General features: G+C 33.4%; 5 protein-coding genes across 9 annotated transcripts in view; 1 reads left to right on the plus strand and 4 right to left on the minus strand.

Moving 5' to 3' along the window:
* Positions 1–163: 163 nt before the first annotated feature.
* LOC135134177 (uncharacterized) lies at positions 164–1679 on the minus strand. Its single transcript, XM_064062799.1, has 4 exons — positions 872–1679; positions 550–821; positions 394–501; positions 164–337 (listed from the first exon to the last, which is right to left on the minus strand). The coding sequence occupies exons 1-4, from the start codon at positions 1611–1613 to the stop codon at positions 215–217; spliced, it is 1245 nt and encodes a 414-aa protein (XP_063918869.1). The 5' UTR covers positions 1614–1679; the 3' UTR covers positions 164–214.
* Positions 1680–2130: 451 nt separating this feature from the next.
* LOC135134509 (uncharacterized) lies at positions 2131–3911 on the minus strand. 2 transcript variants are annotated; one of them, XM_064063210.1, is made up of 5 exons: positions 3619–3911; positions 2853–3564; positions 2526–2800; positions 2370–2477; positions 2131–2316 (listed from the first exon to the last, which is right to left on the minus strand). In XM_064063210.1, the coding sequence occupies exons 1-5, from the start codon at positions 3823–3825 to the stop codon at positions 2194–2196; spliced, it is 1425 nt and encodes a 474-aa protein (XP_063919280.1). In that variant the 5' UTR covers positions 3826–3911; the 3' UTR covers positions 2131–2193. The 2 variants fall into 2 exon arrangements, with proteins under 2 accessions (XP_063919280.1, XP_063919279.1); XM_064063209.1 differs by having other exon boundaries at positions 2853–3911.
* Positions 3912–4964: 1053 nt separating this feature from the next.
* On the minus strand, positions 4965–6699 carry LOC135134413 (fibrous sheath CABYR-binding protein-like). The gene is made up of 6 exons (XM_064063095.1): positions 6149–6699; positions 6000–6099; positions 5917–5945; positions 5747–5862; positions 5271–5464; positions 4965–5216 (listed from the first exon to the last, which is right to left on the minus strand). Exons 1-6 carry the CDS (start codon positions 6636–6638, stop codon positions 5051–5053), a joined length of 1095 nt encoding a protein of 364 aa, XP_063919165.1. The 5' UTR covers positions 6639–6699; the 3' UTR covers positions 4965–5050.
* A 2414-nt stretch (positions 6700–9113) lies between these two features.
* Positions 9114–13214, plus strand: LOC135134507 (mitochondrial potassium channel ATP-binding subunit-like). 2 transcript variants are annotated; one of them, XM_064063207.1, is made up of 11 exons: positions 9118–9290; positions 9344–9671; positions 9724–9882; positions 9935–10080; positions 10145–10361; positions 11073–11435; positions 11497–11616; positions 11665–11768; positions 11821–12174; positions 12887–13034; positions 13083–13214. In XM_064063207.1, the coding sequence occupies exons 1-11, from the start codon at positions 9244–9246 to the stop codon at positions 13164–13166; spliced, it is 2070 nt and encodes a 689-aa protein (XP_063919277.1). In that variant the 5' UTR covers positions 9118–9243; the 3' UTR covers positions 13167–13214. The 2 variants fall into 2 exon arrangements, with proteins under 2 accessions (XP_063919278.1, XP_063919277.1); XM_064063208.1 differs by lacking the exons at positions 12887–13034; positions 13083–13214 and having other exon boundaries at positions 9114–9290; positions 11821–11995; positions 12054–12125.
* A 101-nt stretch (positions 13215–13315) lies between these two features.
* LOC135134514 (hemicentin-2-like) overlaps positions 13316–16291 on the minus strand; it is a 392661-nt gene continuing 389685 nt past the window's right edge. For all 3 annotated transcript variants that reach the window (XM_064063218.1, XM_064063219.1, XM_064063220.1), the window contains one exon: positions 13316–14507. In XM_064063218.1, the coding sequence (XP_063919288.1) occupies positions 14404–14507 (104 nt within the window). In that variant the 3' untranslated portion in view covers positions 13316–14403. The remainder of the gene's footprint in view (positions 14508–16291) is intronic.

Here is a 16291-nt window from a genome sequence, read left to right on the forward strand (position 1 = left end):
TATGGATGACCTAAAATTTTGGCTTTATTAAAATGCGATGTTGCTGGCATTGTTGATGGTTTTTAAAATAACAGCAGTAGTTTGAAATTTTTTGTCCGGCATGGTACCTTTCGATTCCTCTATACTTGTTACATTTTTACGTTGGTTGGGAGTAAAATTCATATTTTCAACTACAATTTTATTGTCCTACCACTGATTATTAATTTACATAATGTCAAAATGTTAAGTTTTTAAAAAAAGTAAGTTTTGCATCGATTATATAGAACAACCATTTTTCTTGACATGTAAATTTTCCCGGGGTGCATTTTAGTCTCTGCCCTTCAAAACTGTAATACACCTATAACAGACAAAATTGGGTATTTGTGTTCGTATAAAAAAAGTTCTAAAAACTACATCTACGTTACAGTTTCGAGGTTTAATTCTAGACACTTCAAATGTGAAATATACACTGGCTGTAGCTTGCGGAATTGGATATTCTTTGCAAGGAATACCGAAGATGACCTACGAGATTTTTTAAGGAGTTAAAAGAGAACATAACACTAAAAATACTTCATAGCGAAAAAAAGAACAAGCTGCATCAGCTTCTTGGTATAAGTAGTTGACACAATGTTTCCAGTTTTCATTAAAATGCCACGTCGACAAATATTCCTTGATTTTTGTTATACCACTTTCAACAGTAAACTGATCAATGATGGGCCACTTCAAAACACGCATTGGAGTATCAAAACTTTCAACGAATGCACTGTTTTCAGTCTCCAAGAAATATTCTATACCTTCAGAAACTTGTCTGGAAAGTTCACGTTGAAGTATTTGTGATTGTGCTGCAAAGATTTGTGGTATTATAAAATATAAACACAGTTCAAACGAGTACATAATGCTTGTGTAGTGAGTCTGTCAACAAGTAACTTGGTATAATTTTTAATACTTAAAAATCTTTCACAATTGCTTGGAACCGGTTGGGTTCCCATTTTTGTCTTTACTTCTTTAAACTTTTTTGCGTGTTGGTGCTTTTCAACTGTATGTGCTTTTGGTTTTGCTATCTCTCTCATATCTGGAATTCTCACAAAAAAATGTTCTTCGTCAATTCCTTCCTGCAATGGAGTCCCGTCTTTTGAATATGCAGAACCAGTCTCATCACTTTTTTCACTCAGGTTAAACTTTATTTCTGATCTTCTGGCTGTATCATCAGTTTGTGGGGTTACAGGAACTTGTGTCATTCCTACTTCTTTATCTGCCTGTGATAGAAGTAATGGTAAGCGTTTCGTATCTGAACCTTTTTTTTGGCTTGTCTCCTCGCTTCCCTCATGTTCTTCATCTTCGGGCTCAGTATTTCCGAGAAGATATTGTGATATATCTTTTAAGAGATGCTGTTCTAACGTTTCAGAAAACCTTGCTTTTCGAGATGGTTCATAACTTTCATGTTGTATGGAGACAATATCTTCTTCTTGCGAATTCTGTGATGATTTTTCCCACTTTTCTTTAATAGATGCTACAGTATGATAACTTATGGGAACATCATAATTTTCGTCAGCTGATGATTCTGCGCTGCTTATATGTACTTTAAATACGGGTTTATGTGATTTTTCATGTTCTTCTTTTAATATATCCGCCATATTTCTTGTTTTAAAAAAATAAAATGAAATGCTGTGAGATATGCAAATATAATAAAAAATGTCATAAAATTATTATGATGAAAGGAATGATTGTGTTTTGTTCTTCAACTAACTTGTGAATTTCGTGACTATTTGATCAAGATGGGTGCGTCTCGGAAGCTCATTATTTTGAATATTTTCTTATTTGCTTCATTTTCAATCTAATAAAATAACTAAGTAATACAAATCAAACTAAATTGATTCTTTTTCTCGACTTTCAGGCATAAAGATTGATTTTTGTATGCCCGTTTGTTTGTCCCGTTTTTTTCAGATGCTGAAAATAGGTATACTACATTTTATGAACAGAATTTTTATTTTCGGAGCTTAAGCGAAAAAGTAAAATTTGCGCAAAATTTAATTTTATAACGTTTGGAAAACACTGTATTTGTTTAGACGTACTTCAAAGAAGAGGAAAATTGTTTTTATTCTTTATTAATTCTAATTGTTTTACAATTTACTTTTTAACAATTTTGCTTGTAGTAAATTTTATTTTGACAGCATTTGAATGACCAAAGTGTAGTATTATAAAGTTACAATTTTTTCAAAATGTTAAAGTTTTGTAAAATTTAATTTTTGCATCAACAATGTTAAATAATCGCTCTTCTTGAAACGTAAAATTTCCAGGTTTGTGTATTGATCTCTGCCCCTCAAACCAATAATACATCTAGAACCAATATACAGGTATTAAAACGTTCATCTTAGTAGAAAAAATCTTACATCAACAAGACAATGTGGAGGTCTGATTCTGGAAACTTCAAATGTAAAATATACACTAGCTGTAGCCTGTGCAATAGGATATTGCTTGCACGGCAGACTGAAAGTTGCCTACAATTTCAATGCAACATTTTTAAACTAGGTATCAGTGTACATTACTTCATAGCGATAAAAGTCACAAACACTGTCGCTAATTCCCTCTAAGTAGTTAACACAGTATTTCCACTTTTCTTCAAATTTCCAGTATGATACATATTCATTAACTTTATATGTACCAATTTGGATCGTAAATTCTTCAATGGTAGGCCACTCCAAAATGCATACGTACGTGCCAATACTTGAAATCGTTGAACTTTCATTACTGTCGTGAACAGTGTATTCAATTCCTTCAACTACTTTCGTCGACGATTGGCGAGCAGCATTTTTTTCTTTGGCTGTAAACATATACACATTAAAATGATTCAATGTTGATATACTACTCATTACTCATTGCAGTTTCAGCAATGTCATCTACAAATATTTTTGCATAGTCTTCAATATTTAGAAACCTTTCACAAGTTTTTGGACATTGTCCATATTCGAACCTCATGCCTTTAGATATTTCTTTCTTTTCAGCTAGATCATCATCTTCGAACCTTAATTTCTTGTCAGTTGAGTCCTCAGAAGTTAGCATTGTTGACTCTTCATCTAATTCAAAAGAATCATATTTCGCTTTTTTGTCTAATGTTAATGATAAAGACATTCCAACTTGGGGTGCAAATTTTGTCTCTTGAATTACAGATCCTTTTCTTGTGATCTTAGTGTCAAATTTTAATTCTTTTAATTCAGAAATTTTGTTTCTGTCTTGGTTATCATTTTCTATTGACAAATAATCTTTTTTTGCCAGCGATAGAAGTTTCTCCTTATCCGTCTTTGAATCTTCGGTTGTTTTTTCTTCTTGCGTTTTTGGTTTGGGCCTGTCTGCTTCACTTATTAATTTGCCTCTTGCTATATCTTTTTTTGGTTTCAATAAATCCTCGTACTTGACGTTTGGTTTTTTTTCTTTATGTTGTGTTTCCACTTCAGTGACCTGTTGCTGATCTGAGTTAGTTGTTGCCGTATCGTCTTTCATGTCTTTCTGTCCTTCTCTCTCAGAGACTTCTTCATTGTTATCTTTTTTTTCTGCTGTTTCGACATCTTTCTGTACATGTTTTTCCTTCTGTAAGTGTGGAAAGTTAAGCAGTTTATCTTCTAACGTCTCAGAAAATCTTGCTTTTTTTGTTGCTGAAAAACCTGAACGTGTCGATGTTCTACTCTCCGCCGACGACTTTGAAGAAATTGACGGTTTTCCTTTTACGGATGCCTTTTTAGAAGAGGCTTTGTTTAATTTTTGAGTAGTTTCATGTAGCGGAGAATGCAGACGTTCGTTACTGTCTCGTCCACGTACCCTATAAAATGTTTTCTTAGTATTCTGTTCCATTTTTCTAAGTAAACGTTGTTTCGCGAAATAGTTTAAATAAGCGAAATTTAGTTCACTACTATAAAAAATCTACATCTAAAATGACACCTACGCTGTCAAATAAATTTTTAAAATATGAAATCACATATAAATCATTTGTTCCTTTTTTATTTTAGCCGACTTTGTAAGTTTCATACAGTCTTATCGACTAAAATAAAGCAAGTTGATTTTGGTCCTTCTTGCTGTGGTGTTCCAGTTTGAATTCAAATTTCGCTCTGAGAAAAAAACAAGGCACCGCACTTGAATAATTTGAATTTGTAATAATGTTAGTCTTTATGTTGGTGAAGGATTGGTACGCACGGGAATGTAAGGAAAGTAGAAGGGCAAAATTTAGTTTGTAGTTTCATTAAATAGATATTGTTTAAACGAAAATTAATCGTACCGACGGCGACTGTCAGTTTTTGTTTATTGTTTGTAAATGTACAGTTCATCTTAAGATTTTTAACTGCGCCTGGTTATAACACTATTTAACAGTTGAAAGTGTTCCTGTAAGCCATGTGTCAGGAAATTCACTTATTCAGGTTTTCCTCTTTTGTTTATCAAGTTATAACTAGAACTTCTGGATGTTTTTACTTAAGTATTACATTATAGGACACTTCTTAACTTCTCACATGAGATTTTGCTAACAGTTCGTTTATGGCATTTAAAATCAGGTTAATATTTTTGCGGTTTGAACTGAATATTTACTCTCGATGGCGTTACTGCTAAGCGAGTGTTTCCAAGATCAGCTAAATTTGATTTTAATCGTATTGAATATGTGTTTTTTGTTTGTATATGACGTAGGGGTTTGGGTCCACGAGGTGCATAATCTGTGAAAGCGATTTCATATACTTATAGACATGTGGCAAGTATACAATTTTAATTGCAACTTGACCTTTTTAATCGGGCTGAATGGCTTATGGCAGGAAAGGGCAAAGTCAACTGGCTTCAGTATATTATACCGTCGCTCCAGAAAATCTTGGACATCAAAATCATTCCAGTATCACAAAGTGTGGAAAAGAGAATCGAAATGTAAATCATAGGATATGTGGCAAAACTGAAAATCTACGTCCTTTAGTACTGTTCTGTATGACTTGACTTTTTAGATCAAACGTGACGAATGATAACACTCGTTTTCTCAGTTTTTATTTGAATATAAGAGTTTTACATAGGTAGGTACATGTGATGAAAATATTGTTTATTTTCTTTATTCATAGTATACTCCAAAACATTGTGCTATTCCAAAGACGTAAGTATTTTCAATACAATATGTTGCATACCGGTCTCTGTCCACATCCCACAGAAATCTGAGAGATACCAAAATATCTTGCGAATTTTTTTCACCGATGGTCACCAAACAAATTAATTTGTATCTAAATAAGAAAATTGTTATGTTAGGTTATATTAATACTATGAAACATACAAACCTATCAAACTGTAATTCTTTAACCCTGGCTCTGATAGCACTAGATGCCCACTTAGCTTGTTTAGGGCATTTATCGGGGTCATAAGTTAAGTTTTCGAAAACTTCGGTCATAACGCTTTCCAAAATCTTTCCAACTTTCTCCGGATTAAAAGGATGATCAGAATCCAGTTTGTAAGAGTTCATAAAACGAGCACCCTAAAATTCAATTGTTTAAGACTTACCCAACCTTATCATACATTACCTCAACAAAGACTGGTGTTGAACTCATGTTACGGTAATTATTTAAATGCGGAATGGCAAATAGACGAGATTATTATGCAAATATTATATTTTGGAGCGAGAGATGTAAGTAAATGCTACCGAAGTTTAAAATCAACAAGTCCGGATGACTACATAAAACATTTTATCTATTATTGATCGTGGTGCCGGCGCTTCCTGGCACTAGGACGTCGATACACGAAAATAAAAACCTTTTACCTTCGTCCTATCGAAAAATTCTCCTGTAGTACTTAGACGATGTATAGAAATTGTGCTACCCAGCACGTTTTTTGCTTTGCTGCTAAGACGTCCTGAACGACTTTTTCGAGTAGTAACTGTAGAAAAATTTGTAAGTAAGACTTTTGTGAAAGTTCATGGTGTCACCGGACCTTCATCTTTGCCAACTGAACCGTGTTTTCTGCAGATAGATGTATTTATAAAAAAATTAAACAGAATTTTTTTTTAATTATACTTCTCTAAACTCTCCGAAGATACAAGACCACTTGGTTTTTTGTCAACCAGGCGGACACTAGACTCTTTTTTTAATGCCGCTTTGGAAGATTTCGTTTCAACTACAACATTTAAATAGTCTCGAACTCTAATTCAGTTTTTTTAAGTAACCTTTGGTAACTTTAGGTTCCGCTTCTTCTTTTACTACTTCCTTGGACGTACTTACTTCTACAGATTTTCGTTCATCCTCTTGTTTTTGTTCTTCTTTCTGTTTCTCCTCTTGTGGTTTTTCCTTTGCCTCTTCTCCTGCTACTTGCTCTTTACTTTTAGAAGGTCTTGGTTGCTGATCTTTACTTGCAGAAGGACGTGGTTCTTGTTCTGCGCTTTCCGCGGGTTTTTGAGTTGTACCTTCTGAAGTTTCTTGGTCTTGAGTTTTAGTTGCCGAAGGTGTTGATTTTGAAACCGTGCTTTGTGAAGGTCGTGCTTCCGCAGAATGGTGAAATTCGACGCCACTTTTGCGGGACTGAGTTACGCTTTCAGATGGGCTTGCTTCTGCAGCTGGTGTTTCTTGAACCTGTTCTTCAGGTGGAGGTGGAGGTGGTTCTTCTGTTGTTGTCGCGGGAGCTTCTTTAGCTTGCGTTTCATCTGGATTATCACCCATTTTATTCAATTTTCAATTTTTTAGGAAGAAAAGATAGACAGCTTTTACGTCAGAGAGTTGAGTTGAGTTTATTTGTTGCTTAGCAGCTAAAGTCAACATGATGCGGTTAACTTTGTTGCAATAAAAGATATACTAGAAAAAAATCAAAATTGTAGGAGTATTACTTTCTACGATAATGCCATCGTCGCAGGCTCAGCATAATTACGTATTAAGTTTGTATTTAAAGTTTATTTTGGAAGAAACAAGTCATAGATTGCAATATTATTAATTTTCATGTATAATATTTATGTTGTCATTATTTTTTGTATTTCATAAACAAAGATGTGGTAAAACATGAAGAGGAGTCATTGCGTTTGGGTCATGGGATTTGCAGAATCTAATATCTCTCTTTTAACAAGCTTAATTGTTATGAAATTTTGGATATAACCTGTCCACAATTTACTCTATACCGGGTGTCTGGAAAATGGCGAATTAACTCTTCAATACTTTATGTACGGGGGTTTCGGGAGTCCCAAAAAAATTTTGAAAACATTCTTTATAATGTAGATTACAAAAAAAAACATAATTTTATAAAAGTAAAATTAGCAAGATAAAACTCATTTTGGCAAATGACATACCCTCTATGAAAAGAGAAAGTGGGCAGGCAGGGCTAGTAGCTGCTAAAATGATAGGGCGGGTGGGCGGGCATAGTACCTGATAGGATAAAGCTAATTTTGGCAAATGAGATGCCTCCCAAGAAAAGAGAGGGTGGGTGGGCGGAGCTAGTACCTGCTAAGATAAGAGTGATTTTGGCAAATGAGATACCCTCTACGAAAAGAGAGGGCGGGTGGGCGGGGTTAGTACCTTCGAAGATAAAGCTGATTTTGACAAATGAGATACCCTCTAAGAAAAGAGAGAGTGAGTGGGCGGGGCTAGTACCTGCTAAGGTAAAGCTGATTTTGGCAAATGAGATATTACATACTGATTTTAGCAATCCTCTAAGAAATTTAATTAAATTATTATAAGAAAGACACTAGAGGCTCCAAAGCACTTTCAAATTCTTTGCAAACAGGAATACCTAGAACCTTAAGATTGTTTTAAATTAAAAAAAAAGTAGGGTCTCAAAATTAACTCAAAAACAAATCAGGTCAGAATTTTCCAGAAATAGAACACCAAAGTCCCTCAAAATTGTTTTAAATAATTTACAAAAATTTCAATGCGCTGCCAAAATAATACACCATGGGTATCCAAGAGTCTCCCGAATTAAAAAAAACAAAAAACACTGCGGCACTTTTTCAAATTCATAAAAAATAAAACACTAAAACTCAAAAGATTTTTCAAGTTCATCCAGCAACAAAACACCAGATTCCTTTAAAATTATCCAAAATAAAACACCAGGGGACCCAAAATTAACTACGAACATTTTAAACGTATGGTTTTGAAAATTTTGTCAATTTTTGATACGTCTAACATTTTTAACTGCTTACTCGATTTTTGCTGATTTGTGAAATAGAATTTTATCAAATTATTACAAAAACAAAACAACTATCTTTGCACATTCTAAATGAAATTAGAAATGGTAATTAAACATGGTCATGGGCGAGAGAAATATTAACTAAAAGTTTTATTACTAGTTATTGTGATATTGATTGAATGTGTTGTTTAGTTGTTAAACGTAGGTAGCAAAAGAAACAATTTTAAAATCTTCATCATAACTCCACCAAAATGTGAGAAGGAATTTTTTGACTAGTTTTTCCCGGACTCACCAATTGATTGTTAAGAGCGTAGCGGAGAGTTAATTCGCCATTTTCCAGACACCCGGTATAATGTAACAGCTAATTTTTTAAAAACAATCATCTTCTTAACATTTTGCTGAAATTTTTCACCACGTATCTTTAAGAATTACTACTCAATTAGTTATGAAAATTTCGGAACTTTGTAAATCGTAGGAAAAACATTTCCAACTTTTTTTTGCCAGAAATGAGTTACAATAAAAAGTAGCTTCTTTGACAGAACTTTTTTTTATTGTATCTCAGTTCTTATAAAAAAGTCAACAGTGTTTTTTCTAAGGGACTGAACCCGGGGACTTTCACAGGCAAAAAGAGCATTTTACCACTCAGCCACAGTCTATCTTTTTTATTGCTTCATATTACACACCTAGTTATAAAGAACAGATATGCGATTAGGAGGTTTAAGCAAAAAATTAAAATAATTAAAAAAATCAAAGTGGATTCATAAACTAAATATTGGTGGATTTGGTGGGGATGATTAGACACATTCTGGTTAACGTTTTACCCCGTGGTTTTACCACTGATTTTATCATCTACCCGCTTTTAGGGCTTTTAATTTGAATCTTGTCACTTATCAGTCATATCACTTTTGCCTTTTCTTTTATCATTCCGTGTTTAAATTACCCACGTCCACGGTTAATTTTATTATTGTTGGTGTGTATTAGCTACCTTATCCAACGATTATCTTATCTACTGGACTCTTGATCTACTGTATGCTACCGATGACTTTTTAGATTGGGTTAGGTTTTTAGTTAGGTTATGTTAATGAAAATCACACTGTTTAACGCTTTAAAAATTACAATTTACGTTCAGTTGTACAAACTTATATTTTTATAATGTGGAAATTTATTCATAGTTTCTCCAAATTCACCAATCAGACAAGGTTAAATCATACTTATACTTTGAGGTTATTTATATAATTATTCGCTTTTTTAGGTATTCTGTATTAAACAACAGCTGTATTTTTCAGTACAAAAATTTTCAATACCCTAAAGTACATTTAAAGCGTGCATATACAAATTTAGCGAAAAAACCAGCTCCAAAAGTACATTTCACCTTTTCAACATGTACGAGAATAGGTATTGCTATAACAACAGGAGGAATTTTACATGTTACGTTATTGAATAGTAAAGCTCTCTGCAAAGCAAAAAATACAAGAATGAGTACATATCGAGTCTCGTCGGATAACCAACAGAAGTTCGATTGGAGACAATTGTGGCATTATTTAAAGCCTTACATTTGGTATTTGGTGGCAGCAATAGCCGTTTGTTTAAAGCTATTTCTACTATATGGTAAATTACTTACCTGACTTGTAGGGTGCCTTGGCGGTTGCAATTCTAAATATACAAATCCCTCAAATTATGGGAAGTGTTATTAACGTGATCGCCCGATATACAGAAAACAAAAATAGTGAAACATTCATTCATGAAATGAGAGCTCCTGCTCTAAAACTGATTGCAATGTATGTTTGCCAGGTTGGTATTTATAATTGTTTTCCAATTTTGATATCTTTGTATATATTTACAGTCACTCTGTACCTTCTTTTACATTTATATGTTATCAAATCTAGGAGAAAAAATGTCATTTCAAATGAAAACTGATTTATTTTCGGCGATACTAAAGCAAGATATTGCATTTTTTGATGAACAAAGGACTGGAGAGATAATTAATAGGTGCTGACTATAATAAATTTATGTAGGCATATGTGACAACATATACAACAATGCAAATTTTTAGACTTACCAGTGATATCCAGGACTTTAAAAGCAGTTTTAAGCAAACTGTATCTGGAGGTTTAAGAGCAGGTGCACAGATTGTGGGGTGTTCAATTTCACTAGTGATGATTTCTCCATACATGACATTTATTACATTACTGTGCATTCCAACTGTGATTGCTGTTGGTACTGTTTTTGGAGCTTTGCTGAGGGGTATCTCAAGAAAAGCCCAAGCACAAGTAAGGCATATTTCTAGTTGTTTGTTATTAGTGAACAAATTTTCACATCTCTTGTAATTCACAAGAGGTAGCTAAATATATTGGTTTAAATTTTTCTGTGAAAATGAAGAAATAAAGAAAGGAAATGAAACTTTGAGTGGGCACTAAATAAAAATATGTAACCAATTTTCCTAATATTTAATTGTGGTAGGAAATTAAGCTACTGAGACTGTTTGTTTAACTACACTGACCAGAAAAAACAAAACCGGCCACCCTGAAAATATGCATAGCGCTGACTACGATCATCCTCGATCAGAGCGACAATTTGAGAGACGTCTGTAAGAGTTCAGCCTCCTTTATTGTTTTAATTATGGAAATATCGAACATGATCTGTTTCTGTTATTTTGTTAAATTAAATTTAATTCTGCGTTTATATGTCTTCTCTTTTTGGCTAATTTTTACAAGATATGTCAATAAAATAACGATCACTAGTTAAATTTTGAATTTTTAAAGTGGTTTTGCGAAATTTTTCAGGGTGGCCGGTTTTTTTGCCGGTCAGTGTATATGAAGCTCGAAAATCTTAGACATCATTTTTCTGTAATTTTGAAATTTTTGCATAATTTAATCCACCTTCCGTAAAGCTAGTTCATTACTTTTATTAGTTAATAAACCTACATATTTTAGTGAATTAATTTATCATCGTAAATTAAGACATGATTCCGTGTTACGTAGCTTGAGAAAACCACAGCTGTAGCAGACGAGGCCGTTAGCAACATCCGAACTGTTAGGGCATTTGCAATGGAGGATCAAGAACAAGAATTATTTGACACAGAAGCTGAATTGGCGATGGTCTTAAATGAAAGCCTGGGTTTTGGTATTGGCTGGTTTCAAGCTGGAACTAACATGTTTTTGAATGGAATGGTTCTGGTTACACTTTATATGGGAGGCTACCTTTTGTCAACAGAGCAATTAACGCCGGGGGAGTTAATGGCTTATTTGATGGCGTCCCAAACGATTCAGAGATCGCTGGGTCAATTATCTCTTCTTTTTGGTTCAGTGGTTAGAGGTCTTGCTGCAGGATCCCGCGTTTTCGAGGTTAGCGGTAATTCCATAGAAATATTTAATTGCATTTCATCAACAAACTATAAAAATCTAGTACATCAACTTACAACCAAGTGTGTCATTAAAAGGGGGCCAAACCATTTCAGAATTGGATTTGAAAGGGAATATAGAATTTAATAATGTTACCTTTGCATATCCGTCGAGGCAGGAACAGGTTAAATAGTCATTTTTGTTTGTATTTTTAATAATTTTGACTTTGTAGAGTATTTTGAAAAATTTCAGTTTGAGAATTCCGTCGGGTAAAACTTTAGCTATTGTTGGTGCTTCCGGAAATGGAAAATCCACAGTAGTAGCACTTATAGAACGGTAAATACGTCGAATTGTAAGTGTGAGTACATTACTCTACCTATATATTTAGCTTTTATGATGTCGACTCTGGTACTATAACTATAGATGGGTATGATATTAGAAGTCTTGATCCATCGTGGTTGCGAAAGCGTGTCTTGGGTTTAATTAGTCAAGAACCTATTTTATTTGGAACTTCTGTACTGGAAAATATTAGATATGGTCGTCCTAGTGCTACCAACGAAGAGGTTAAAGAAGCGGCCATGTTAGCGAATGCTCATGATTTTATTAGTTCTTTTCCTCAAGGTTATGACACTATGGTAGGAGAGAGAGGTGCGACATTATCAGGAGGACAAAAACAAAGGATAGCTATCGCAAGAGCATTGCTAAAAAATCCAACTGTACTTCTGCTGGATGAAGCTACAAGGTATTTTATTGGGGAAAAATCAAAATTTTATAACTGAAAAACTACAAAACCGTTTGTTCTGAAATTTGTTCAGAATTTATCTGTTTACCCCCTCCCAAAAACTCGCTGACGTTGCTTCAAAATTTTGCGTAGTCCGATTAATTTAAAGTATTGATTGCGCTTCAGGATCGGGGGAAGTTCTATCTAAACAATTTTAGACCAATTTTTATTTGTGTTATTTAAATAATTTAAATGTACTCCACTCAGAATTTTAAAATTTTGTAGAATACAAAGAGTACGACAGTTATAAATACACAGAATAAAGAATATTGGAATACCGTGACCTTCCTTCCTATTGGAAAATTAGTTCAATGCAATACGTGCATACAATTCTTTGCAGCCGTAATGATTCTGACACAAAAATTAAATTCCGTTGATTTTTTTTTAGTAAATAAATCTTTCACAATAAATGTACATTGCATGTTGGATTAGCCAACACCGTAAATAAAATTAAAAAAGTTCACGGCAAAGAAGCAACGTTTTTGCACATTTTTGTGCCTGCGTTCGCAAATCGTGAACAAATGGCACGTGATAGTAATTAAGCTTTCCTTTATGCAGTGTTTAAATTGCTTAATTGCTATGGTTCTGTAAGATTTCCTTAATTCCGTTAGTATAAACACTCAACTGCACTTTCATTTTGAACCACTTCATTTTACATTTAATCTTGACGTAGTGCTTTGGATACGGAATCAGAAAAGATAGTACAGCACGCTTTGGAAAGAGCTAAGGAAGGAAGAACTGTCATTGTGATTGCTCACAGGCTCTCTACAATTCAGAACGCAGATATTATTGTTGTTTTGCATAAAGGAGTGATAGTAGAGGTAAGTTCATCAAATTAATGGACACATTTAATGTTACAATTTTATTAGATGGGAACCCATGAAGAATTGACCGAAAAACGTGGACATTATTGGTCTTTGACGTATCAGCAGCAAGAAGTGCCGGCTGCTTAGTTTGATGATTTTGTTGTTATAGTAGTAATAAAATGTTTTTAATTAAAATTGTCAGTTATTTCACGCGTAGTTCGGTTAAAGTGATAATTATTATGTACATTTCATTTAGTTAGTTAACTTTAATTCAGCTGGAATTTTATTGAAATTACTTCTTCATTATCTGCTAATGGCACGTTTGGTATAAATTAATAATGAAGCATTCCCAGGTATTCATATTGTGTTCAATTGATTTATTTGTGTTCAGTAAATAAAAGAATAATGTCCTATAACGAATACATGTGATCAATTTACTTAACATTACATGACATGTTTTGCTATATAATGACAGTAGTAATAACAGGGTGATTGCGATACAAAACTGAAACGTGATTAATTTGAAAAATGTGTTTCTAAACATGTAGGTAATGATGAATTTTAACGTAATTATGGATTCAATATGATTTTGATTTTAATTCGAATTAGTTTCACACATTCATTCAAGAAATTATATAACAAATTAACTATATTCTATTATTTTTATATTATCTTACAGTTATAATGAGATAAATATTTACAACGTTAAGTAGAAATAAAGAAGATATGAAATTAATCTTTCAGTAAAAGTGAGAAATTGTCGCGTTTGGTCTGAAAGTCTGTTGGACTCAGCGTACACGGAATTTCTCGCTTTTACCGGTGACGAAGCGCTACTTACAAGCCCGTAAAATTTAAATTTGGCAGTTTTGCTATTGCAAAATATTTTATAGAAAGGAATTTAGTTAATTCGGAGGTTTTGGCGTAAGTAACAACAACGGTAAATAATCTTATGTTACAATATTTAACAACGAAAGAACTGAGTATGTACAAATTGAATAAGTGCAAGAGATTAATTGTACGTGTTTGTACACATTATGGAATATGAAAATTTCATAGACACTATAAATTGAAAACGTTTGAATGATTTTGAATTTTGCGTCAACGGGGTTGACGATGGAATCACACGACGGATATTGTGAAATCGTCCGAATCGATATCCATGCGACACTATTGAATGTTTCGTTTTTCCTGTACTATTACATCTTTAAAATACTGATAACTTTTTACAGTTTTACATTTACGTCGATTATTACTTATGTTAGTTAAATCTAAGGAGAAATCTTCAAAACGTGGTCTTTGGTGGTTGACAGTCGACTGTTTATCACTTTAATAATATGCACATGATCACTTTTCACCGAAGTGTTCGTCACTGGAGCTACTGCTTCTATCGCATTGCAGCCGCCACCGAAGCTATCAAGAGGAGAACCAGTTGGCTTGCGACGCACATAGCGCACGATTTTCGCATTAAGATTGCATCCACATTGTCACCTATAACATTAACTCGGGTATTTTATAAGCAGTTTTCACAACAGGACTATTCCATACCAAAACGACAAATAAAAATAAATGTAATATACCAGATTTCGTCTCCACAAAGGATGGTTTATATAAATTATAGTCGGGAAAGTATTTACACAAAAAAATTAATAGTTTAAAAACCAATAATATCACATAAAGTATTATTATTATTATCATATAAGGGAATTTGTTTATTTAGTATCTTAGTGACCCCGTTAACCGTTTTAGGGAATGGTAAGTATGTATATTCTTTTATATTTTTGGATACTACTTGGATACAACTTTCCATAAACATTTAATACTCTTATCCTTATATTCCCCGCATTTTTATATTGACGGTAATATACCGGGACATTTTTATATCTGAACATTATTATTATTAGTTGCTATGGTTCACTTAAAAAAAAAACACAGGTCAATGTGTCTCAAAGGATTTTCGTTTTGTTAAATTACCGTCAGTTTGAAAGTCTGATTTGAAAATGCAATGATCAAAGACAAACTTTCGAAAATCCATGGTTGTCTTTAATTGTGTTTTTTACTGCTCTCTTGGTACTTAAACAGTACTTTTGAGTGAAATAAAAGTGTAAATTTTTCAAAAACAATCAAACAGGGGTATTAAATGTAGGTTTACTTTTTTTAAAACATCTTTAGTTTTTAAACAAAATTATACACGAAAAAGCGAATTACATTAAAAAAATCAAAAAGAAAAATACTATTGTATGGGTGTTATTTTTTGTCCAAATTTCACTTGTGGTTTCGTATTACCAGATTTTTCTATAACACATTTTTGATGAACCGATTAACAACATCAAGTACAAAATGTAATTCAAATTACTTACATATCTTATAACAAAAAATGGAGTAAAGGCTATAATTTAAATTTTATATTTTTACACGTTTTTGAAGCCCACTCGACGTGTTTGTTGAGACTGGAATTTGGAATAAAACGTGGTTATTGCTGGTAGCCCTCTATTTACATAAAAAATATACTGACGAGGCGTATTGCTCCGCTTCTTTTTTTTGTTAACATAAAAATATTTACCGCCCGCTATATTTGTTTTACCAAATTCATACATTCAAGAGCTAATTCGTAAAGGTCTCATAACAATTAAATTTTAACACCGAAGGAGTTGACTGATGCCTTCTTATTTTGACATTAATTAAAATAGAATCAAAAAAATCTTTTCTCTTAAATCAGTAGTGTAAAATAGGGATATATTAGGTATGTTATCCCATTATTATCATTCTAAATGCAGTAGGTGTTAAATAAAACGATTTTTTAAAAATAGATCAGTCATCACCTATTATAAACTAATATTGTCCCAAAATTGTTTTTATTTTTACTCCCGAGTGTAAGCGAAGTCCGTGGGCCGATTGTCTACTTTTACGGTTTCTCGACTTTTCATGACCCCTAGAGCACGAATCTACCGTTTCCGTCCGTCTGTCTGTCTGTCTATGTATAGGGATTGATGAACGTTGGGGTTCGGATGGAATTGCGCTACTTCGGCAATCTGCACTCTTATCATCACGGGTGGATGGAATTGCAGCTTTCTGCATGATCCGCTCGTCGTAGAAGGAACTGTGTCACTCGGCGTAATCGCAGCAGTGACCGTAAATCGCCTCGGGTGGAGTGGAATTGCGGTGATCTGCGTGATCCGCTCGTCGTAGTCGTAATAAGTCGGAGTGTCAAAACGCAGAAATACAATTTTCAATGATGAGTTGATTTTTGTTGTTTATACCAAAGTTAAAAATGT

Source organism: Zophobas morio, unplaced genomic scaffold (genome assembly GCF_036711695.1).
Source record: "Zophobas morio isolate AGI-343-1 ecotype UQ-CSIRO unplaced genomic scaffold, CSIRO_AGI_Zmor_V1 ptg000023l, whole genome shotgun sequence".
Taxonomy (NCBI): Eukaryota; Metazoa; Arthropoda; class Insecta; order Coleoptera; family Tenebrionidae; genus Zophobas; species Zophobas morio.

Coding starts and splice junctions, on each gene's coding strand:
- LOC135134509 (XM_064063209.1), bottom strand. CDS start 3,825: ATGGAACAGAATACTAAGAAAACATTTTATAGGGTACGTGGACGAGAC. Junction 2,801..2,852: donor CATTGCTGAAACTGCAATGA/GTAATGAGTAGT, acceptor ATATGTTTACAG/CCAAAGAAAAAAATGCTGCT. Junction 2,317..2,369: donor CTCCACATTGTCTTGTTGAT/GTAAGATTTTTT, acceptor TATTGGTTCTAG/ATGTATTATTGGTTTGAGGG.
- LOC135134413 (XM_064063095.1), bottom strand. CDS start 6,638: ATGGGTGATAATCCAGATGAAACGCAAGCTAAAGAAGCTCCCGCGACA. Junction 5,863..5,916: donor TTCAGTTGGCAAAGATGAAG/GTCCGGTGACAC, acceptor ATTTTTCTACAG/TTACTACTCGAAAAAGTCGT. Junction 5,465..5,746: donor AATTTTTCGATAGGACGAAG/GTAAAAGGTTTT, acceptor ATTGAATTTTAG/GGTGCTCGTTTTATGAACTC.
- LOC135134507 (XM_064063207.1), top strand. CDS start 9,244: ATGTGGAAATTTATTCATAGTTTCTCCAAATTCACCAATCAGACAAG. Junction 9,291..9,343: donor AAATTCACCAATCAGACAAG/GTTAAATCATAC, acceptor TCGCTTTTTTAG/GTATTCTGTATTAAACAACA. Junction 12,175..12,886: donor CTGCTGGATGAAGCTACAAG/GTATTTTATTGG, acceptor ATCTTGACGTAG/TGCTTTGGATACGGAATCAG.
- LOC135134177 (XM_064062799.1), bottom strand. CDS start 1,613: ATGGCGGATATATTAAAAGAAGAACATGAAAAATCACATAAACCCGTA. Junction 502..549: donor GTTCTTTTTTTCGCTATGAA/GTATTTTTAGTG, acceptor AAAATCTCGTAG/GTCATCTTCGGTATTCCTTG. Junction 338..393: donor CTCGAAACTGTAACGTAGAT/GTAGTTTTTAGA, acceptor TGTCTGTTATAG/GTGTATTACAGTTTTGAAGG.